At 50.1% G+C, this 20,442-nt stretch overlaps 1 protein-coding gene across 12 annotated transcripts in view; it reads right to left on the reverse strand.

The window, feature by feature from the left end:
• ANKS1A (ankyrin repeat and sterile alpha motif domain containing 1A) overlaps window positions 1–20,414 on the reverse strand; it is a 63,884-nt gene extending 43,470 nt beyond the window's left edge. For 3 of the 12 annotated variants that reach the window (XM_085527224.1, XM_085527223.1, XM_015885144.3), the window contains exons 1-4: window positions 19,855–20,414; window positions 7,246–7,326; window positions 6,357–6,513; window positions 366–662 (exon numbers count right to left, since the gene is read on the reverse strand). In XM_085527224.1, coding sequence (XP_085383350.1) covers window positions 366–662; window positions 6,357–6,513; window positions 7,246–7,326; window positions 19,855–20,075 — 756 coding nt within the window. In that variant the 5' untranslated portion in view covers window positions 20,076–20,414. Of the gene's footprint in view, window positions 1–365; window positions 4,040–4,295; window positions 4,417–4,585; window positions 4,649–6,356; window positions 6,514–7,245; window positions 7,327–19,854 lie in introns of those variants that run through there. The other 9 variants (XM_015885148.3, XM_015885145.3, XM_015885143.3 and 6 more) reach the window with 7 other exon arrangements.
• Between the last annotated feature and the right edge of the window lie 28 nt (window positions 20,415–20,442).

Here is a 20,442-nt window from a genome sequence, read left to right on the forward strand (position 1 = left end):
TTCTAAAGCTTATAAGAAGGTCACGTGCTGAAAAGGAAATGGTTTGCCTCCACTGTACTGAGAGCTCAGTTTTGCAATGCAGAACAGTGCAGGCAGAGGAGCAATCTTCCCCCTCACTATGCATCTGTGGCTCTTTACCCAGCTAACTGGCAAGCACTAAGCATGCACTGCACCGGGATCCCTCTGAGCAGCCTCCCAGAGGAACAAGCTGAACAAGCAGCCTAGAGGAACCCAAAGCAAACGCTCATCTCCCATATGGGATCCCTGCAGAGGATGGTGAGAAGGAGCCTTTCTCAGCACAACCACACGGCTCCTCCGCCTCCCAGCAGCCAGAGCAGCCCCTCGCACACCCCCAGCCCAGATACCTGATAGTTGCTATCCATGCCAGCATCCAGGAGGACGTGCACTACAGTTTTGTGACCGTTCCTCGCCGCCAAGTGCAGGGGAGTGTGTTTCTTTGTGTTGCAGCTTAAAAGATTGGGGTGAGCGTTCAGCAGCATCTTCACGACCTCCAGCCTCCCGTAGAGAGCAGCCAGGTCCAGGGGGGTCTCAAACTTGTTGTTACGCATGGTGGGGTCAGTGAGCTCCTCCAGAAGGACCTTCACCACCTCGGTGTGGCCGTACTGTGCAGCGCAGTGCAGCGCCGTCTCGTTGTCGTTGTTCTGGGGGGAAGCGGGGGAGCAGAAAGGCCAATGTGTCAGAATGGGGAGAGCGGAGCTGCGCCGTGCCACGCTCAAACCATTGAAGTTTAAATGCAAAAACAAGACGAAAAGCAGTCAGGAAGCAAATTAATTCCTCCGGCCCTTGGGAAAGCAGTCTGTTATTAGCTGGCAGCATCCCTTACAGTGGGGTGCCACCAAAATAAAAGACTGCGTGCAATACACGCCACACCAACTGCACCATGAACTCTATCTGCTGTCACTTGTCATCATTTCAGATTTAAACTTCAATTGTTTCGATCCTATTCATCCTAGCAGCCTTTGCAGTTCTGAAGCTTGCAAGCCGGCCGTTTTAGAGAAAGAGTGCATGCAGCTGCGTGCAGTTGGCAAGTTAGGAGGTTAGCAAACAGTGCCACTGGGTTGCTCCACTAACAAGCCCTCATCATGAAGGTCTCAGGTCAGCTGGAAGGAAGAAACATTGGAGCAGCACGTGAAAGCCACATCCAACCAATGCATGCAGCGCTGGGCAGGTATCAGCAAAGTACTGAGATGAGCAGCCCCACATTTCATTTCGAGGTGCAAAATATTGCCTGATTTAAGGTGCTGGTTTTTTGGGCTTTTTTTCCCTCTTTCAAATTAAGCTCATCTCACGCTCTGTGTTTCCCATGTAATTTTAGGGTAGGAACAGTCAATATTTTGCACCATTTCACAAGCATGCTGCAGAGCTTGCTTTGCTGCACTTTAATCCTATGGATGCGTTACGGATTACAGGAGTCACAGCATGCAAACTCCCACTCGGTTTTACTCCAGTTTGCATCATTTGTCAGCCATGGGAAGGCAGGAGAGAAGCGGGATGTGGAAGGGCTGCGACCAGCATCAAAGCACAAAGCAAGGAGGCAGCACACAGCCACGTGTAGAGAGAGATTTTGGAAGGTAAGCAAAGCAGGGCATCGCTGTTAGCACAGGAGGTCACAGACAAAGAACAGGCTCGATACTTGGAGCAGAGGCAGCCATTGTGAAGGGACGCACATACACGTGGACAGAAGTTACTGGAGAATAAAGAAGTCTGCACATAAAATACACATACAGAGTGAGAAGGGGAGAGAATAGAGAGCTACAGAGATCACACCTAACGCTCCTACAGTGCTGGTCTTGAGTTCATCTAAAAGGATGGGAGATTCTGTTATCTGTGTTGGGCACAGAAGAGCACCTGGATGTTGTGAGCCCATGGCACAGCCAGACTGAGGCCAGCAGAATGTCCCACAGCTCGAGGAAACAGGAGACAGCCCCAGCCCTCCTGGAGCTGCAGCTGTGTCCCTACAAAGCCAAATAGGGGTGCACAGCTCTGGCTTGTTCCACTGCAGCACTGCCCATCCTCCCCTGCCACCCAGACCATAACTGAACAGGGTGCTTTAAAGCACGCTGCAACCCTGAACATCTGCTTAGCAGCTCCAAAACAAGCATACAGCTTCCTCTGATAGTACAAATGTTGAAGTTTGCTGCAATTGAGTCTCATTCTCTCAACACAGCTCAGGGCTCTGCTGCCCTGGATGAAATCCCATCCTCGAAACCTGGACAAAATCCCCTGCCCATCCTCCTGTAGCACAGCCACCAGGTAGTAAAATGCCTAAAATGCCTTGCACCATTACAGCACATCCTTCCCCACCACAGGATCTCCTGCTATTGCATGAGTCTGCAATGCTCCCATTTTGGGTGAGCTCCAAGAAGCCCAAAATACCCAAACCACTCCAGGCAAAGGAGCGCGCCCCAACCCCAAGCGGAGCCTAACAACGAGCACAAACACTCAGATGTATGCATTTATCTGAGATGGAAAAAGAAAATTCCTAGCCAGCAGCCAGGAGGCATGTGGGTTAAATTTCAAAACTTCTTAGGAAAAAAACAAAGAGCTCAATAGGACCCAGGGGCTGCATTCCTGCAGGAATCCAAGCACCCCCCCCCTTAATCGCAGCCAGGAGTGAGAAGCTGGGCCTTGGCTGATGCCTGCCTAAAGACCACAAAATGGGAACAGGAGCAGGAATGCCTCCACTTTCATATGGGTTCCATTACATTTCTCAAGCCCTGGTAATTAGATACCACATACCATTGCCCTTACGCTCCTCATCACACGTTGCAGCAGAGCACCTCCAGCTCAGTCAAGTGCATCTGCACTCCTGTTCCTAACATGCTGTAGGAGGGCTTCAATATGAATCACATCTTCTTAAAATAAGTAGAAAAGCAGTTTAAGACTTTCTAACCTGCAAAGCTTTGAACACTTACACCAAGGCAGGCCATGGCATTGCTGCTCCGAGCTCTTAGAGAAGCTGCTGATGAATGCCAGGCAGGAATGGTTTAGTAGACACAGTTCTGCCTGGGGGTGGGGAAAAGAATCACAGAATGGCTTGAGTTGGAAGGGACCTCAAGGACCACCAGGTTCCAACCCCCTGCCATAGAAAGGGCTGCCAGCCGTTAGATCAAGAACTAGATTGCAAGACCTCCACTCACACCCCACAGCTCTGCCCTCAGCAGAGCAGGATGAACAGGTTCCCTTGCTCCTACAGGTGCCCACCAATGCCAAAACCATTTCAGAAGGAACAGTCCCCATCTGTCCAACAAGCTCTCAGAAGCTCTGCAGGTGGCCATGCTGCCCAGTTTCATTTGCAGGCTCCAGATGGTAGGCTTCCACTTCTCTCAGCACACCATTTAGATTTATAATGCTTTAAAGCCAATATGCACAAACCATTTGCTGCCAACTGAGAAAGACAAAGGTAGGTTGTGCAGTTTATTCCTCCTTGGGCTTTGTGACAGCTTTTTCTCTTTTTCCTCTTCCTGACCAGGGTAACAATTTAATCTGTAATGAAACCTTATACAAACACTTTTCCCCTCTTCTAAATATCCCAAATGTTTGGAAAGAGGAGACATTTTTTGCAAGGTTTGCAAGCTCAGGGATTTTGGATGTGTTTTTAAAGGTACTGTGGATCAAGCAGAGTAAAAGTCCCAAGTGAACTATGAGAGAGATCTGCCATGGAAGGCTGAGTCCCAGATAGGTGGCTGGAAGCAAGTGTGGTGCAGAGGCTGACAGCAAAAGCATCCTGTGATAAAGCTGCAGCTATTATGGCATAACTGGTGTCTGCTGCTTCATCATAAATAAAAATGAGAAATGGTGGAGTGCCTGAGAAAACACCACTGTGTGACAGACAGAACAAGCCGACCCCAGGAACTTTCTAATCTGCTTCCTCAACTGCTCAGTTTCAGTGCATCGTAAGAGCTGAAAAGAGCAAAAAGGGGGCAAAACAGGCAGGAGAAAGGAACAGAAGACCAGGGCTGAAGGGTCAGACAACACAGACTGAACACCAAAAAAGAGACCAAAGCAATAAGCAGGACAAGAGGGCTCAGGAAGGGAGGTATCAGTGTTACTACCTTCCCTTCTCCCCACCACCACCAATAGAGTTAACTGTCCATTCAAACATATAACAGCATTATGCGTTTTGTAGGAGAAAAGGCATGAAATTCACTCCAAACAGCCCACAGAAAATACATCCATGTTTAAGCAGGAAAAAAAAATCCTTCTCTTTGCATTTATCAGCAACATTAGCACATGAAACAATACCTAAAGCATTTGAATCGAAATGACATTACCTTGTGGAAGTCATCCAGCCAAATCAAGCAAACTGACCATCACCGTGAGTCCTACAAGGCTAAGCAATGAAGGAGCCCCCAGGAAAGTAAGGAAAAGCTTCCCTTAAATTATGTTTCTATAACTGCTTTGAAGAAAGAAACCCAGAGTAAATAAATGGTTGCATTTTACTCTTCCCCAAGCAGCTGCAAACTGAACAGTTATTATTGCAACTGGATGACATTGCACCTGGAAGCACGCGAGTGCAGCTTGGAGTAATGATGCAGTGAAATGCTGACAGCAAAGTACACACCTTGGCATTGATATATGGGTCAAAGGGGCCGTACTTTTTGAGTTCTTTGATCTCAAGAGCATTCTACAAAAAGGAAGAGGAAAAAGAACAAAAATGTGATAATGAAATGGGTGAGATCGAGCAACAAAGCAATGGGTGACTCCCAAGGGGTGGAAATGACAGAACACAGCGTCTTGTTCCAGTCAGAGCAATTAACAGCAGAAGCCATTCCAGCAGCTGATTCCTGTAACCTGAACCACTGTGTGTTTCTTTACAAGGCTCCAGCCTCAGGCAGCACAGGTTATTCGACTGATTTTCATTGTTTAAGAGGATTCCTACTAAACAAACATTAATGAAACATTACCTGGCAGGATTACACTGGGCTTTCACAAAGGCTTCCCCTATACCTGTCCTACTGTGCACCCACTCAGAGCCCTCAATCAATTATCAGACTGATTGTGAACAGTTTACTGCACTATTTCAACCTGCAGCTGTGCCCAAAGACATTACTACGCACAGCCCTGAGCTAGAAAACTGTCCAAGACAGTGAAACACAGTTATCCCTGCTCAGCTGAGAAGTGGTGGTGATTAGCACTGTGATTTTTGTTTCATGATGCTTTAGAAGCAACCACTTAGCCTTGCAACAGCTGCTGCATCACATGAACTGCTTTACACTGAGGAACTGAATGCTCAGGCAGAACTCTGTCCCCACAAAGCATGGCTGGAAGCAGGACTGGGACTCCTAACCCCGACTCTGTGAAGGGAATTTTGCTCCTCAGCTTCTGAAAAAGTACAGAGAGCAGATCAAAATTAAACAGCAGAAACTCACAGCTCTCAGACGGTCATTTCAGCTCAGATGGATTCTGCTAAACCTGATCTGGGAGTGCAAGACCTCGTTATGGATTCACTTCTGCATGAATGTATGTGTTTAACCCTGTGGCACTAAGGCAGACAATCTTGTTTGGGTTCACTCACCTCCAGCTGGATGAAAATCCCAGCAGGAAGGAGTTGGTTCACAGGGACACCAACATCCCTGCTCATGGAGGGGACATCCAAGGGCCAGCAGAGCTTTAACCACCTTGTGGGAATGTGTGACTGCACGTCTGCCCAAGGCATGGTGCAGAACCACCGATGGGGCAGTGTCAGTGCTCAGCCAGCATCACACAGTGAACCAGCTCTCTCATCCAAAGTCTTAAGCAAAATAAATACGTGGGATGACCCACATTTATTTTGTTTTTTTCCTTTCCCGATTAAGAACAGAATAAAGATTAAGCAAAAGGATTTATCTGGGGTCACCACAGGGCTGAAATTATCTCACCACTTACAAATCAATTAACTGGAGCAAGTGCTAGAGACAAGCCAGGAGAGTAGCTGAGACAGCATGGCCAAACAAAGACTAAACAAAGCTGCTGTGATTAGTTCCCAAAAGAAGGGAGCCAACGTATCCTTGGACAGAACTAGAAAACTTCTCAGTTATCCAGCAACTGAAAGGAAAACCTGTGTTAGTTTCAGAAGCTCAGTATGAAAGCAGGAGACTACTTGCTAGGTGTGGAGGGGTTCTCAGTATACATTTGTATCTCTCTATATAGGTTAATGTATATACACCTCATTCATTCAATACTGCTATCTCAGAACAGGAGGAATTGCTTTAGGCACTGCCCTCCCCATCCCAATAGCAATTAACTCTGTAACAACTGCTGCCAGCTGGGGAGGGTTGGGAGTCAGCTCAAGGGGTCTTTCTCCATCCAAGAAAACCAGTTTTCAAAGGAATATTTGAGAAAAATAGGCAGACCTGCTCATTGACTTTAGTATGCGAAGGTCCCTGGTGGATGAGGAGCTTCACTATGTCTGCATCTCCTTTCCAAGCTGCCAGGTGAAGGGGGTAGCAGCCCTTACAGTCTGCCACGTTGGTGAGCGCATCGTTCCTCAAGAGGACTTCCACCACATCCCTGCAAGAGAAGGAGACTCGGGTCCGTCAGGCATTCAGTCCTTGTCTCACATTCTGCAGTAAGACTATTGTACCACAAAATAAAACCAAACCCATCATCTGAAAAAAGTATTTCAGAGATCCTCTCAGAATGTGATTTTATAACATCCCTATTAAACGATGCCCAAAGAAAGAAATAAAAGGATGCTGAGATGAGTTCAGGGAAGATCTGTGTTATCTTTATTCTAACAAAGCTGAATGGGGGCTGCAGTCACTGCATCAGCACAAGGAAGATGATTCTATTCAATTCCTCAGTACCTGAAGTAGCAGTGAACAATGCAGGATCTACCACAATGAAGACCAGAGATTCTGAAAAATGTGATAACACACAAAAGCAAATTTCAGGTGGTGCAGACACAGCAACACCCCGGACACCAGGCAGACTGCAGGGGACTGTTATTGGAAAAGCCATCTTTAGCATCTTGTCGTATCTTATCCAAAATGCTGGCAAAAAAAGGGTGGTTGAAAACCTCCACGTTCTGCCAACGTGTTGAAAAGACAGACACGGAGCAGCACAGAACACCTCTGGGCTCTGCTGCACTGATGTTCTTTGCTTGTCCTGAAGATGGTGTCGTGTTGCACCACTGCCACATTTTCAGAGGCAACAGCATCAGAGTGGTGAATGCACGAACAAACTGCAGCTTGTAAAGCACACAGCAACCCTTATGACCAAAGGCAGTATAAGATGACTCACTTATGACCATTCAAAGCAGCATGGTGCAGCGGAGTGTATCCAGTACTGTCAACGCAGTTCACATTTGGCCCTCTCCAGATGCTGCAAGACAGAAAACACACAGGGAACACTTAGATATACAGCAAACAGACAGACAGACTGCAAGAAAAGGCATCAGCAGAGCTCTCACACCGAGCTGGTTATTGTGCAGCTGTGGTTAGGGGCAGCAACACAGAGAGCACTTGGGACAGGCTCTGCTTCCAGACTACAGCACTGAGAGAAGCAGAGTATAAAATCCAAGCACTGCGTACAGCGGGACGGGCAATTAAAACTGAACATGAAGGAGATAAGAGGAGCTCTGAAAACTGCAAACTCTGGTTGGAACAAACTCCTGCACTGTTTCTCCTGCTCCATGATTCAGCAAATGCTGTAGCTTCTTGCAGAAATCCTCCCGTTTGCCAAAAGTGCTGAATAAAGCGCATCGCTTCAGGTCATGATAAAGAGCTCTTCTGAACAAGAGGATATTTGTCCTCTTGCTTAGTTTCCATTTCTTCCTTCCTGTACAATACTCACAAAGCTGCGTGGGGCTGCAGCAAAGCCCAACTTAAAGAACAACTCCACTTTTCCAAGTGCAGCGATGAGTCCTCAGGAGCAGGTCTGCAGCCCTTGATCTGCGCTGCAAAGGAGATGTGTGCCTACAGACAGAAAGCCGCTGCCACCCCAATGAGTTTAAGCTTAGCACTCAATACAAGGCATGAGAACTGAGCCTGGAGCCGTGGTTCAATGGCCCAGAGATGAATGGTGAGCAGGGCAGCGAGGTTGGAGGCTGTGACTCCTCGTGCATGGCCTGCAGGACATCACCCACACACACAGCTCCCTTCTTAATATCCACACGGCTGCTAAATTCTCGCAACCCTCCATTGGTATTTCCTGCTCGTAGACTGATCGTACAAACAACTCAAATGCTTCGTGCATGAATTCAAGTTGAGGGAGCGGACAAATGAAGCTGCTGATGCAGGCGGGAGGAGATTAAAGCAGCCTGGGCCAGGGGGAGCTTGGTTAATGCACAGCAATTGGAGCCCAAGTGGGGATCTCGATCTTACAGAGACCATCACACCTTTCATGCAGGTTTTTCTTTGCTATGGAGAGCAGAGCTGGGATGACTCTGGCTGCCCTCCTCCTGTGCTCCACGTGCACTGCCAGCCCTCACACCTTCTGCATTCCCTTCTTTCTGTTCTGCAGGTTCTTTCTCAGCTTGGCCCTCTATGCACACCAGCACCAACGTGACTGCACCCAGCTCTGCTGGCCCATCACACAGCACCCACCAGAACCACACTTTGTGCAGCAGAGCTCACACTGAAAGCACAGTGGTTGAGAGCCTGGTGTGACCATTTGACAGCTGCAGTATCAGTTACACAAATAAATCAGACACGTTACAGAAGATGCGGGTGGCCAATTGCAGAGGATAATTACATCAAGCTTTGCAGAGCATCCCAGCATTTTAAACACACACAGAGGTCTCACTCCACATTCCAGCCCTGCCCAGGAAGCCCTCGCTATATGCAAAATCCTCCCACTAACACCACCGCCTCCTTGGCTAAAATACAACGGCATATGCTTAAATGCAAGGGAGGAAGCTGACCCCACGTGCTTCTCAGGACCCAAGAAACCTCAAGGAGCCGTCGGGGGGAAGGCGATGCATGGAGCAGGCTGCACAGCCCTGGGAGAGCCAAAGGCCAACAGCTTTCACATGCAAAGCAACAGGGGAGTCAGAGCAAAGCCCTGCCAAAAGCGCTGAGAAAAGCACAGAGAAATCCCCCACACTGAGAGCAGAAAGTTGCACTGAAAAAAAAAAACCCACAATGGTGAGATGAATGGGGAAAAGATTGCAGAGCTCAAATAACGATGGGCAGATGAATTGCAGGCAGGTCAGAGAGCAGGCTGGGATTCACAGGGATGGTGGGCCACAGGTCTCCTGTTCTGGGTAGCAGGAAAGCACTGGCCCCACTCACAGGAATGAACACCCTGCAAAGGACAGGGCTGCACAGCATGAGCCCGTTGCCTTAATGCTTCCTCAAGCATATGGGGAAAGCCCACTGAAACACAGCTCTGCAAAGCAGGAATCTGCTCAGTGATTAACACACAGGAGTAGGAGAGCAACACCTGTAAAGAAAGAACATTGACCCTAAGCTTTCCCATTTGAGATATGAGAAGGAAAGCGCCAGAGCAGACGCACGGATCCTGCTGGGATGGGAGCACCGTGACATGGAGACACAGAGCAGAGGTTAGAGCTGCAGCCGAGACACATGCATGGAATGCACAGCCATGGCCAGGCTCAGCCCTGCACCAACCCCCTGAGCTCCTTCCAACAGGGAAACGACGCCAACGCCTCCGCAGCAGCGGCTGTTCAGGTGGGGATGACTCACTTCTTGCCACCAGCAAAGTCTTGATGGTGCAGCTCCATGTTGTGTGTCAGCAACACAAAGCGGGGCTGTGCTGCACGGTAGAGGTAACACAACTGCTTGGCCGTTCCCACAGCAGCAATCCACACCTCGCAGTGTTTCTGTGCCCTGCACAGCAGCGTGGGCTCACAGCAGGCAGAGCCCAGGCACGCAGTCTATCAAGGAGCAACAACTGTGTTTCCAATTAGAGCGAGCAGGTGAGGGCACGCATTGCACACAGCTCACTGCTGCTTGGAGGTGCTTCCCCTGCACTAATTGCAGGCGGCTGCTTCCAGAAAATTCCTTCCCGCTGCACAGAAAGGAGCTCAGTCTCCAGCACAGGCATTTCCTTGCACATAAAACAAATCTCGAGCACCGAGCTCAGTGGGAGCCTGCTGAGAGCTTTACCTTGCAGCACAAAAGGTAACGGCCCCACCTCAGAGCAGCTTCCTGATGTATGGATGTATTTCTGGGCAGGATTTATTTTGCAGCTGCATTTGGGTTGTTGGCAGACCTGGCAGTGGTTGAGGAGCTCTTCCAACAGCTGCATCCACAAATCTGAAGGAGGAACAGTTGGATGAGAGCCTGAGAAGAACGTTTCCATCACATCAAATAGGAAAACTCAGATATTTCAATGAATCAATGAGAGCAGGAGGGCGAGTCTCCCATCTCAGTGAGTGCTCAGGTAGCAAAGAGCAGCTGAAAGCAGACAGCAGAGCCTTGTAACATTATCACAGCATAGAAAATGAGGTTGGTTTTAATGAGAGCGACTTTTTGATCCCCGACACACATCTGGAACTCTTCCCTTCCCAAATGTTGGCCCAAAGCAGGTTTGGCACATGGGAAGAACAACTTCCTTCGCAGCACAGCTGTCACAGCGCCTGGTTTCCAACAGGGAATGTAAAGCTGAAGTTTCCCAAGAGATGAGAATCTGTGCATTGGGTGGGAATGAGCCCCACACCTCCCTTAAGGGCTGGTGTTCATCATTGCCTTTTCCTTTAGCGGAGTATTTTGAACACTACTAAGAGCACTAAACTGATACCAAACAGAAAGCTTAATCCCATTGCACTAAGTGAGATGGGCAGGATGTGTTAATACCTGCAATCAAAGCAGCTGACTGTAAGAACCAAAGCAATGCCATGTGCAGGTGGAGCCATGGGACATCACCTCTGTCCTCTTCCCCAGCACCACAAACAGCTTCTAGTTCTTCTGTATTCTCTGGAAGCATCAGAGCTTGCTCCTCAGCATCTGTCAGTTATTTGGCAACGGCAGGATCATAAGGACACAAATGAAGGCAGAGCTGTTGATGAGGGATCTGAGAGCACAAGCACTCAGCAATAGCAGCCGTGCAAGGGATCAGCTCAGGAGCTGGAAGGGGCATCAAGACTCGGCCTAATGGTGCAAGAACAGTCACAGCCACTACTAACATCCGGGACTGCAGGTCCTGCTATGGTGACACGGGGAGGGTTGGCATCACTAATAGAAAGCAGTCACCCAAGCAGAAGCTCCCCGCTAGGAGGAGGGCAGCCCTACCCTTACAGATGGCTGCTGGCAGTGGAAATGCATCTCTTTAAACTTAATGTATGGGGGTGGTGGTGGGCTCAGTCACCTCCTGCATTATGAGGCAGCAGACAGACAGGATGGGTCACTCGTGCATGCTGCCTTCATCAAAGAATCCCTCAGAGCAGGAGGCAAAACAAATAGCTGCAGGGGAGGGAAAGCCAGGTCTGCTTGGAGTGCATGAGCTGCCCTTTATTCTTAAAGCCATTACAGACACTCGCCCTGCAAGCTGCTCCCATTACCGAGTGTTTCCAGCTGATTACATGCAACCAAGCAGAGCTCACACACAACAAGCACTGATGGTGGGGGACTGCAGGGCCAGACCTCAACAAAGCTTTTCTGAAACATCATTTGAAAAAAGACAGTAATTTAACTGTCCAGGGGCAGAAGACTGGGCTCCGAGCACCTGATGGAGCTGGGGGTGTCCCTGTGTGATACAGTGGCCCTTAGAAATCCCTTCCAAGTCACACGGTTCTATGATTCTAACGCGAGCAGAACACATCCACAGGGTGCATCACATCAAGCTGCTTGCAAACCCACACTGTGTTTCCCCCTTCTCCTTCCGTGAGAGCTACAGAACCCCACAAGACATGACAGTCAACCAACAGAAATAGAGCAGCACGTCTCGAGCTGTACACATCCACCTGCCCTGCCAACTTCTGACACACAGACTCACGAAGGCTCTGAACATAATGCACAAAACGTCGCCAAAAGGAACTCAAGCAAGAAACACAGAGTGCATTTCATCCCCACCGCCTGTCACTGCCCTCATGCAGGGGAACTGATGCACCAATTAAGTGCTTTGGGTTGGCAGGACACATCACTCTGCTCTGCCTGCTCTGTGGAGCTGCTAGATGCTCATTGTCAGATGGAATCAACGGGATAAGATCCAGCCTAAGTGACTGTTTACTTTCTCCTCAGCACCCCAATGATCTCACCCCATACTCAGCTCAGCCCACTCCTGCTGCCACAGCGCTGGGAATTCCCTCTCAAACCACTGCTGATGCCTGACCTGGAGCAGATGAGAAACAGGTAAATAGGCCAAGTAAAGCAGCGAGCCAGAATGAATTACCCCTGCTCTACATCAATTATAAAGCGAATGCAGTTGGTTTGTACCAGTAACTACATCCAGAGCGCACTTCTGCCTTAGGGAGACTGAAAAAACAAATGAGATGGGGGCTCACAGACCATTCATCTCCCTGGTAACACTGCTGAGATCAGTGATGTGGGGGTTCTGAATCCAGGCTGGCACCATGTGCTGGATTGTCTGGGCATGGAAAGAGCCCTGCACACCTCAGGACAGAGCCATGGGGCACCAAGGTGAGCAGGGAGAAGCAGTAAGCTACAGGGAAAAGCAAACTGTGCTCTCTGCTAGTGAAATGAATGCAACAGGATGGGAGAATGAGGCCCTCAAGGAAGGGAGCACAGGACCAGGCAAGGACTGCCAGCAATGCTGGCACAACTGAGGCAGCAAACTAACTGACTGCAGACTAAATTCTTTCTGGATGAGCTTGTTAGCTGGTGAGTGAAGTGACAGAACAAGAGAGCAACGGCATAAAGGCAAACAGAACAGTGACCTACAGAGGCTTCCAGGGAAAACTGAGGACACAGCAGACCGGGTCATGGGCGCACAGCACTGTGATAAGCTCCTGCTCAGTCCTGGCTCGCATCAAGCAAACACAGAAAGCATCAGCTTAAGACTCACAGTACAGCAGTTCCTAAGGAAGCTTATGGAGAGTGGGATGGCTGGGAGCAGCACTGAAGACCATTACAACACGCCCCATGTTCCAGAAGAACGTAGAACAGAAAGCAAAAGCCAAAGCATGAGTGAGGTGGGGAGAACACCGAGCTCTTAACCACCCCACACTCAGATAACATCAGCGAGCGAAACCTCAAGTCTTGCAAAGCAGTTAAGGTCAGTGAAGAAGGATAAACAGCTTACCATGTATTTACACGCACACAACTTAAACACAACATTTCACACTCAATTGTTTATATTGAGATTCAACCCTCCAGAGGCTGCACGGTTCCAGCTGGTTTCAGCTCAGTGAAGGTGAGCCATAGAGATCAGACTCCAACAGGATGAACCGAGAGCCCGACGTCACGAGAGGAGCACAGTAACTTCACAGTGCACAGAGGGAATCACTAACAACACTGAGACAACCACAAGTCACCCCTGGGGGATGGCAAGATGAATCGAGGCCTCTCAGTTGTCTCTTATAGGACAGCCAATGCTTCTTCACACTTAACACTCTGCAGCAAGAAACCGTGGCCTGAGAATAATCTCTGGGTAGTGGCAAACCAAAACTGAAGTCCATGGCACCTGCACACCAATATTTAAGTCATCAGACAGCCCTCATGATCCTTAAAGAGAACCAAGATTAGAACGCAAAGCTTTCAATCCTCCAGAGATCAAGGTTTTAATCATAAACCTGTTGCTCCTTCCTAAAACAAAAGGGAAAAGGCTCTGGTTTCCAGCAGCAAGGATAGGGCTGTGAGCCCATCTGCGCCGCAGCACTAGCTGCCTTTAATCGGATTACATTCTAAAACCAGGCAATTTACTTGGTGATGCCAAACTTGAAAGGATTGTTCATCGTGTCTTAATTAGGATGAGGCAAAAGTCATTTCACCTAATTTCCAGCCCACTTCAATATTAGATTTGAAGGCAACCTATGACATTTTCAGGCTTGTTTGGCGTAAGAGTCTGAAAACCAGCGGGCAATAGGATTAGATATAAATGTAATGAGATAATGCATTTACAGATTATTTATGGCACTCACTTTCAGGCAGGGTTGTGTTCCTGCATCCTCAGTACACAGCACTGCAGATACTTCCTTTTAGATGGAAAAAGTTTGAGGTCTACTCTTAAATTTAAATTCCCTTTAAAAGAAACCATGTGTTTAAATAACAAGGCGAGAGTGCTAATGTAACCTGGCTTTACCAGACCTAAACAACATAAACTCAAACTCCTGCCTCCCTTGAGCAAACTAACATGGGTTCTCAGAGAGCTTTGCACAAGCCCTGCTTGCACACTCCTGCTTTAAAAGCAATTTCTGCAGTTCCCTTTACATCCAGCTAAGTTCTGATATATATATATTGATTTTAATCTGAAACACTCAACCATGCAAGGTGGGATGTATCAAGTCAGGAATGTGCATACACGTGGTCTCTGCACTTGGCATCTTACTTGCCCTGACAAACCCTGATCATTAAAGCAAGCCATGGTGATACCTGCAGACACAAAGAACACCCAGGAACTGCTCTGCATTGAGGCACTGACTTACTCTGGGCAGGACACGTCCCCCCTGTGGGAGGCAGCAATCAGTCCTTTGGGACAGAGGGAAGCCTGTACACAAGCACGTCAGCACTGCTTTCCTCCTGAGCACGGTTCCCACCTTCCTCCCCTCCTGGCCTTTAATTCATCATTTTACCCCTCCGTTGGACTATCGAAGATCTTCCTTTGAAATGTTGGTGCATCTGGGACTGGAGCTGTCAGCCAATTCCTGTTTTTCTCCTTTCTGCAGAGAGCAGCTGTATTAGCTTCTCCAGTCTGTTGCTATAGAAACAAATCAATCCTCAACAGTTTTATTTTTACCATTTTTCTGTGAAATAGGATTTTTCTCCTTTCCGAGCCTGAGCTGTACTCCAGAGCCAGCGCTATGGGACAGGCACAGTGCCACCTCCACATCACAGGAGCCTCACACCTGGGGGCAAAGCAAAGAGGAGACCACCCCCACCCCATCTAAAGGCACCTCCAGGATGCTTCACCTTGAGCCGATGGCTGCAGTGCTCCTGCAGTGCTGCTGTCTCCAGGTGGCACAGGGGGATGACAGCCGTGCTGGGGACTCTCACCCATCCCTTCAGCCAGGAATCACAGCACAGCTCACCCATCCTCACTGCAAAGCAGCCTCCAGGAGCTTGTCTCATCCTCATCCAAGTGCAGCTGCCATGGAGTTTTCCCTTTTGGTCTGGGATGAATGCAGGTGTAATCCGTTATCTGTGACCTCTGTTCTGCATCCCATCTTTCACCTCTGTCTTTCACAGCCTGCTTGCTTTTCTTTCAGTCACCCTAAAATAATGCACTACATTAAAACCCACCACTGGATGAGCACTGTTTCTTGGCTCAGTTGCTGCTCATATATCAAATGCCGTTTCATACATTCATCTTTATGAAGCTGAGCTCTGCCAAGCAGCCTCGATCCAGTGGCTCCGCTCCCACAAACATTCATTTGGGGATCACTTCACACAAAGCTGCTGCAGGACAACTGCTCTTGAAGCAGCAGGGGGCAAGGGGAGAGCCTGCCCCTCCACACCTGCAGGTTTCCACCCTCCTTGTATGGGATCTAGGAACAGGGCCATCACAAATGAAGCTGTTCTGCTGGGTCAGCCAGCTGGAGTGAGTTACTCTGGCACAGCCCCACGAATGCTCAAACCTCCATTGGGGAATGAAAGCAGGAGAGGACAAGTCCACTGCTGCACAACCACAGTCATAGCCTTCAAGTCTCCTTGTTAGCTGTCAAACCCCATTTTTTCAGCGCTCAGCCGAACTCTGCGCAGCTCCTGCCTTCAGAACACACTGTGCTCTGGATGCACTGAGTTCCTCCAGTTTCAGGCTTGCAGACTGGAGCAAGGGTTTCATGCTGAAATTCCTCCACGCAGCTCAACTACAGGACAAGAAATTGGGGCATCCACAAATCAAAGAGCTGGTGGGGGATCCCCCAGCCAAGCACCCAGCCCACTGAAGCCTCTCAAACATCCCCTTGGCCAGCAAGGTAAATATGGACAAATCCTTCTGCATGAACACTGCTGAATGCAGCTGCTAACCCAGCATCAGCACAGCCAGCCCATGCTGCTGGCATGGAACACACACCTCATCACAGAGCTGGGCTGACCAAAGCAACAGACAAAGCGTTTTAATGCTGCATTAGAAGCTCACACAGATGCAGAACACTTCAGAGTCGGTGCCAATAATTGCAGCCTTCCTGAATTCTTTAGAAAGCGCTTGGGAAACGATGTGCAACTTGGTGCACACCTAATGCCTGCGGTGCTCATATGCTCAGCAATATCAGAATGGTCCACCCCCATTCACTGCGTGCAAGGCAGGGCGGGGAGCAGAAGAGTTCAAAAGTGGGCTGTTAATGACAAAGTGAAAACACAGGCACAGTGTCTGCGTGCTTCATAAGAACTGCAGGAGGAACTTCCTCTTGCTGAGGGAAGGGAAGGATGAGGAAACGTTCTGTTGGCACCTTTACGCAGCCCTGGAGGTTGGACCTTGGAGCCGGGCGGCTGCTCCCCACCCACATCACCCAGCAGTGGGGCTGTGCCTCCTGCTGCCAGCCCTGGGCACTCAGAGCCCAGCAGCTGAGCCCTGTGCTCTGCCCCCTGTGTTTCTCACCTCATTTTCCCCCAGTACAGGAGGGCCCAGACACCAGATAACCAGATAATCCAGCTGTGCAGGAACAAATATAAAACCCCAAATACAAAACCTCACTTTCTTTCATTTAAGTAAAAAATCATTTTTCCGACTTTAACCACACTTGGACTACTCGAAGCTACTTTAAGTGCTTAACCATCGTACCATGTCATTTTCTAACCCAAAGAAAATACTCGCCAGTAATAACTGCAGCAAATTGAGCAGAACACTTGCTGTGGCTTCAGTGAAGGCAGCACCAGATCCTTCCCCACAACAGATGCGTGCACAACTCCCTAATGCCCATCCCTAATAGACCTACAGGAGCTGACACAGCCCACCAGCAGCCTCAGTTTCCCCTCTCACCAACACAGACCCCATCTTTTAACATGGGTTGTTGAAAATAAGTCGCTTTTTCTGCAGGGTTTTGCTTCCCACTGGGGTGTGTTTTCCTACCTGATATTTTTAGCATTACGGAGCAGCACGTTTGCACCCCCTGGGGAGAGACTTCAGCTTTAATTCCACCTCAGCGTTTCCTTCTCATTTGACTCCTCACAGTCTATCACATCTCGCTTCCTGCTTACCTGCACCACTCGTGATTGCTGGGGGAGGTTTCATGCTGTGATGGGAGCTGGGAGCCTCAGGCCCCACTAAAGCTCACCTTGAAATCCCAACAAACGCAGTGATGTAAAACCCTTCCTGCTGAACACCACTGGGGGCTCCTCCTGTGCCTTGTGGACCAGCAGGAACCAGCTGGGGAAGGAGCAGGTGAGCAGACTCAGCCCTTCTAAGCACCTCTAAATCAAAGCTTCCTCATAATACATGCACATAAGTCCCTGCACTGGGTAGCTTCGTGCTTTCTTCACTCACCAGCACTGACAGCACCTATTACTAAACCTTCAACCTCCACATGACTCCAAAGCTGTTGTTGTTGTGTTGGGGTGCTGCGCTCCAGGGACAATCGAGCTCAGAGGTGACCTATGGGTGCTCACCACCTCCTCCCATGTCATCACACCCCCTTCATTTCCCAACCTCCAGCCTTCCATCAAGCCTCAGACAAACAGAATTTCATATTCCCTGTTTCCAAAGCCTTGAATTTATTTAAAAGGAGGACAGCAGGGCAGGACTGGCTGTAATTAAGCACTGCTGTGCACCTTCCCTGCCCCCAGGAGCTCCTGACCCACACTGGAGCTGCTCCCCCGAACCAATGGGGCTGCCACCATGGGGATCTGCCATCACATTTGGGTCAGCCATTGCTGCAGCCACACATTGCCAGACCCCAACCACCTGCCCAGCTTACAGAGCAGCCAGGAGTGCAGTGATGTGTTCCCATAACACAAAGTCACCACCACACGCTGTCGGTGAGCACGGCAGAGCTGTTACAACTACAGGTTGATAACACTCATGGTGTGTATTTAACTCAGCTGACCCTCTCCACTTTATCTAAACAGCCCCTAAGTACATCCACCTTCTGGCGCAGACAAACCTGAAGGATTCCAAGCCAATTTCCCACTCGAAACAAGGGCTCAGTGTTTTTAACATATTAAAAGAGAAGGAGAAAATCTGACCTGAGAGCAGATTTGCATTGCAGAGAAGCAGATGTACACACCAGGGAAATGTAAGCACTGGCAGCCACAGGACTCAGTGCTCAGCTCAGGGTGTAACAGCAAATCTCTGATACGGTTATTGAAAAGCAGATGATATCTGGCTATAAACAGGAGAGCTGTATCCTTCCAGACACTCAGAGCACAGTGATGGCACAGCTCACCATCCTACCTCCAAACAAACTACTTGCTCAGGGAACAGAACGGAGCTGGAACTGCAAAAAAGCAGCAACATAAGAAACGCAGAAGCAAGTGGCTTCTTTGGGAGAAAAAAAAGGGAGGAGAAAATACTAACATGTAAAAGCTTCAAAACAGAGTGAATTGCACAGCATGGTCCTTTAAATGCAACAGCAAAGGAGCGTGCCCTCCTTCTGGGCGCCCGTGAAGCTGACCCTGAGCTGCCAGCCACTGTCAGGCTGAGCTGTGGTGGAGCAGCATCGCTGCAAGCAATGGAAATTATTGAGGGTGAGCACGTACAGAGCACACACAGTGAGAGGACACCTTGCTCAACACCCAGCTGCACATCCAGCCTGTGAATTCACCCACGACCAGAGGAAACACATGCACAGTCACCAGCCCCTGCTGGCACACTGACCCAGAGTCCTGCTCTTCCAAACACAAGTCTTCCCAGTTACACCAGTCTGCTGCAACCAACCACAAGCAGCAGCACCTGCAGCAGCCCAGGGGAGCAGGCAGGGCCAAAGCCACCATGGGGCAGCACCCAGCCCTGCTGCACTGCTCTCCAACCTTACAGCCTCACCTTGGGGCACAGAACCCCCAGGGACTCTGCTCCCAACCCCTGCAGCACCACATCCTCAGCAACCCTCACACACCCCATGTACCCCACAGTCCATGCAACCCACCACAGTGCCTCATCCCATCCCCTTCATGCACTCCTTTTGACACACACAGGCCCGGACCCCAGGGGCAGCAGTTCCCCCTTCATTTACAGTACAGATACATTCATATCCCACTGGGCTCCATCCCACACCATGCCATGGGAGCTCAGACAGCCCCTGTCCCACAGCCCTCCCACCCATACATTCCACCCAAGTACAGATTCCAACCCACAGCATCCCCTGTACCACAATCCCTTCCTCACCCCAAGCACACCAACAGCCCACACCCCCGTGCCAGTCTCACAACCCCCAAAATCCCAGCTCATCCTTACAAACCCACTATCCCCACACATCTTGTGTCTTCAACAACGCACCCCTATCAACCCCACAACCCCTACACCCACACCTCACCCAAAGCAGCACAGTCCAAGTCTCCCAGCACCCCAACTTCAAGTCCACACACCTTCAATCCTTCTCCACAGCCCTACAGCACCCCAACCCCATGCACCCCACAGCTCCTATAAATCAATGCTCACCTTGAGATCCTACAAACTTCACACACTGCATCCCCCACAGCCCTACTCTCCTCTCAGCTTTCACCCACAGCTCCCAGCCCCAAACTACCCCCTGTGGGGGGCTCCTACCCCACAGCCCTCACCCCACACAGCCACCCATTACCCCACGGCCTCAGCCCTGTACCCACCTCTAACCACAGCCCCCCAGCTCCATGGGCCCACCCCTCATAGCCCCCATCCCCCTCGTTGCCCCCCACTCACCTCAGCAGACTGGACAGCGGGTGTCCCACTCCTCCACCTCCTCCTCCACCTCCTCCACCGCCGCTTCCACCACCTCCACCGCCCCCGGATCCTCCTCCGCTCCCTCCTCCGCTTCCCCCGGAGCCGAACCCTGAGCTCAGCCGTTTTCCCGACAGCAGTTTCTCCACAGCGGGCAGGTTCCCGGTTCGTGCGGCCTCCAGCAGCTCCTGCTCCTTCCCCATGGCCCGGCCCGGCCAACGCCGCCGCCTCCCGCCAGGCCCCGCCCCGGAAGGACGCTGAGGGGGCGTGGCCTGAGGCCGAGTGGGCGGGGCCTGAGGGGCCGTTTGTTCTCTATTGTGGGCGCGGCCTAAATAAGTGGGCCTGGTCTGCTGTAGGCCCCGCCCATGGTGGATCTATATTCTCATCCCATTTCTCTCCATTATCAAATGGAACTGATATAAAATGACGCGTAAATCCCGTCAGCACAGCTATAGATGGGGTGGATCCCACCCTGCTGTGCCGGGTCCACACGCAGCTCACAGCTCCGTAGGCCTCACGGCGCTCAGCCCCGTCGCCATAACGACAGCAGCGCCCCCTGTCGGCCACCGT

This window comes from Coturnix japonica, chromosome 38 (assembly GCF_054131305.1).
Source record: "Coturnix japonica strain WE chromosome 38, WE-NBRP24, whole genome shotgun sequence".
NCBI lineage: Eukaryota > Metazoa > Chordata > Aves > Galliformes > Phasianidae > Coturnix > Coturnix japonica.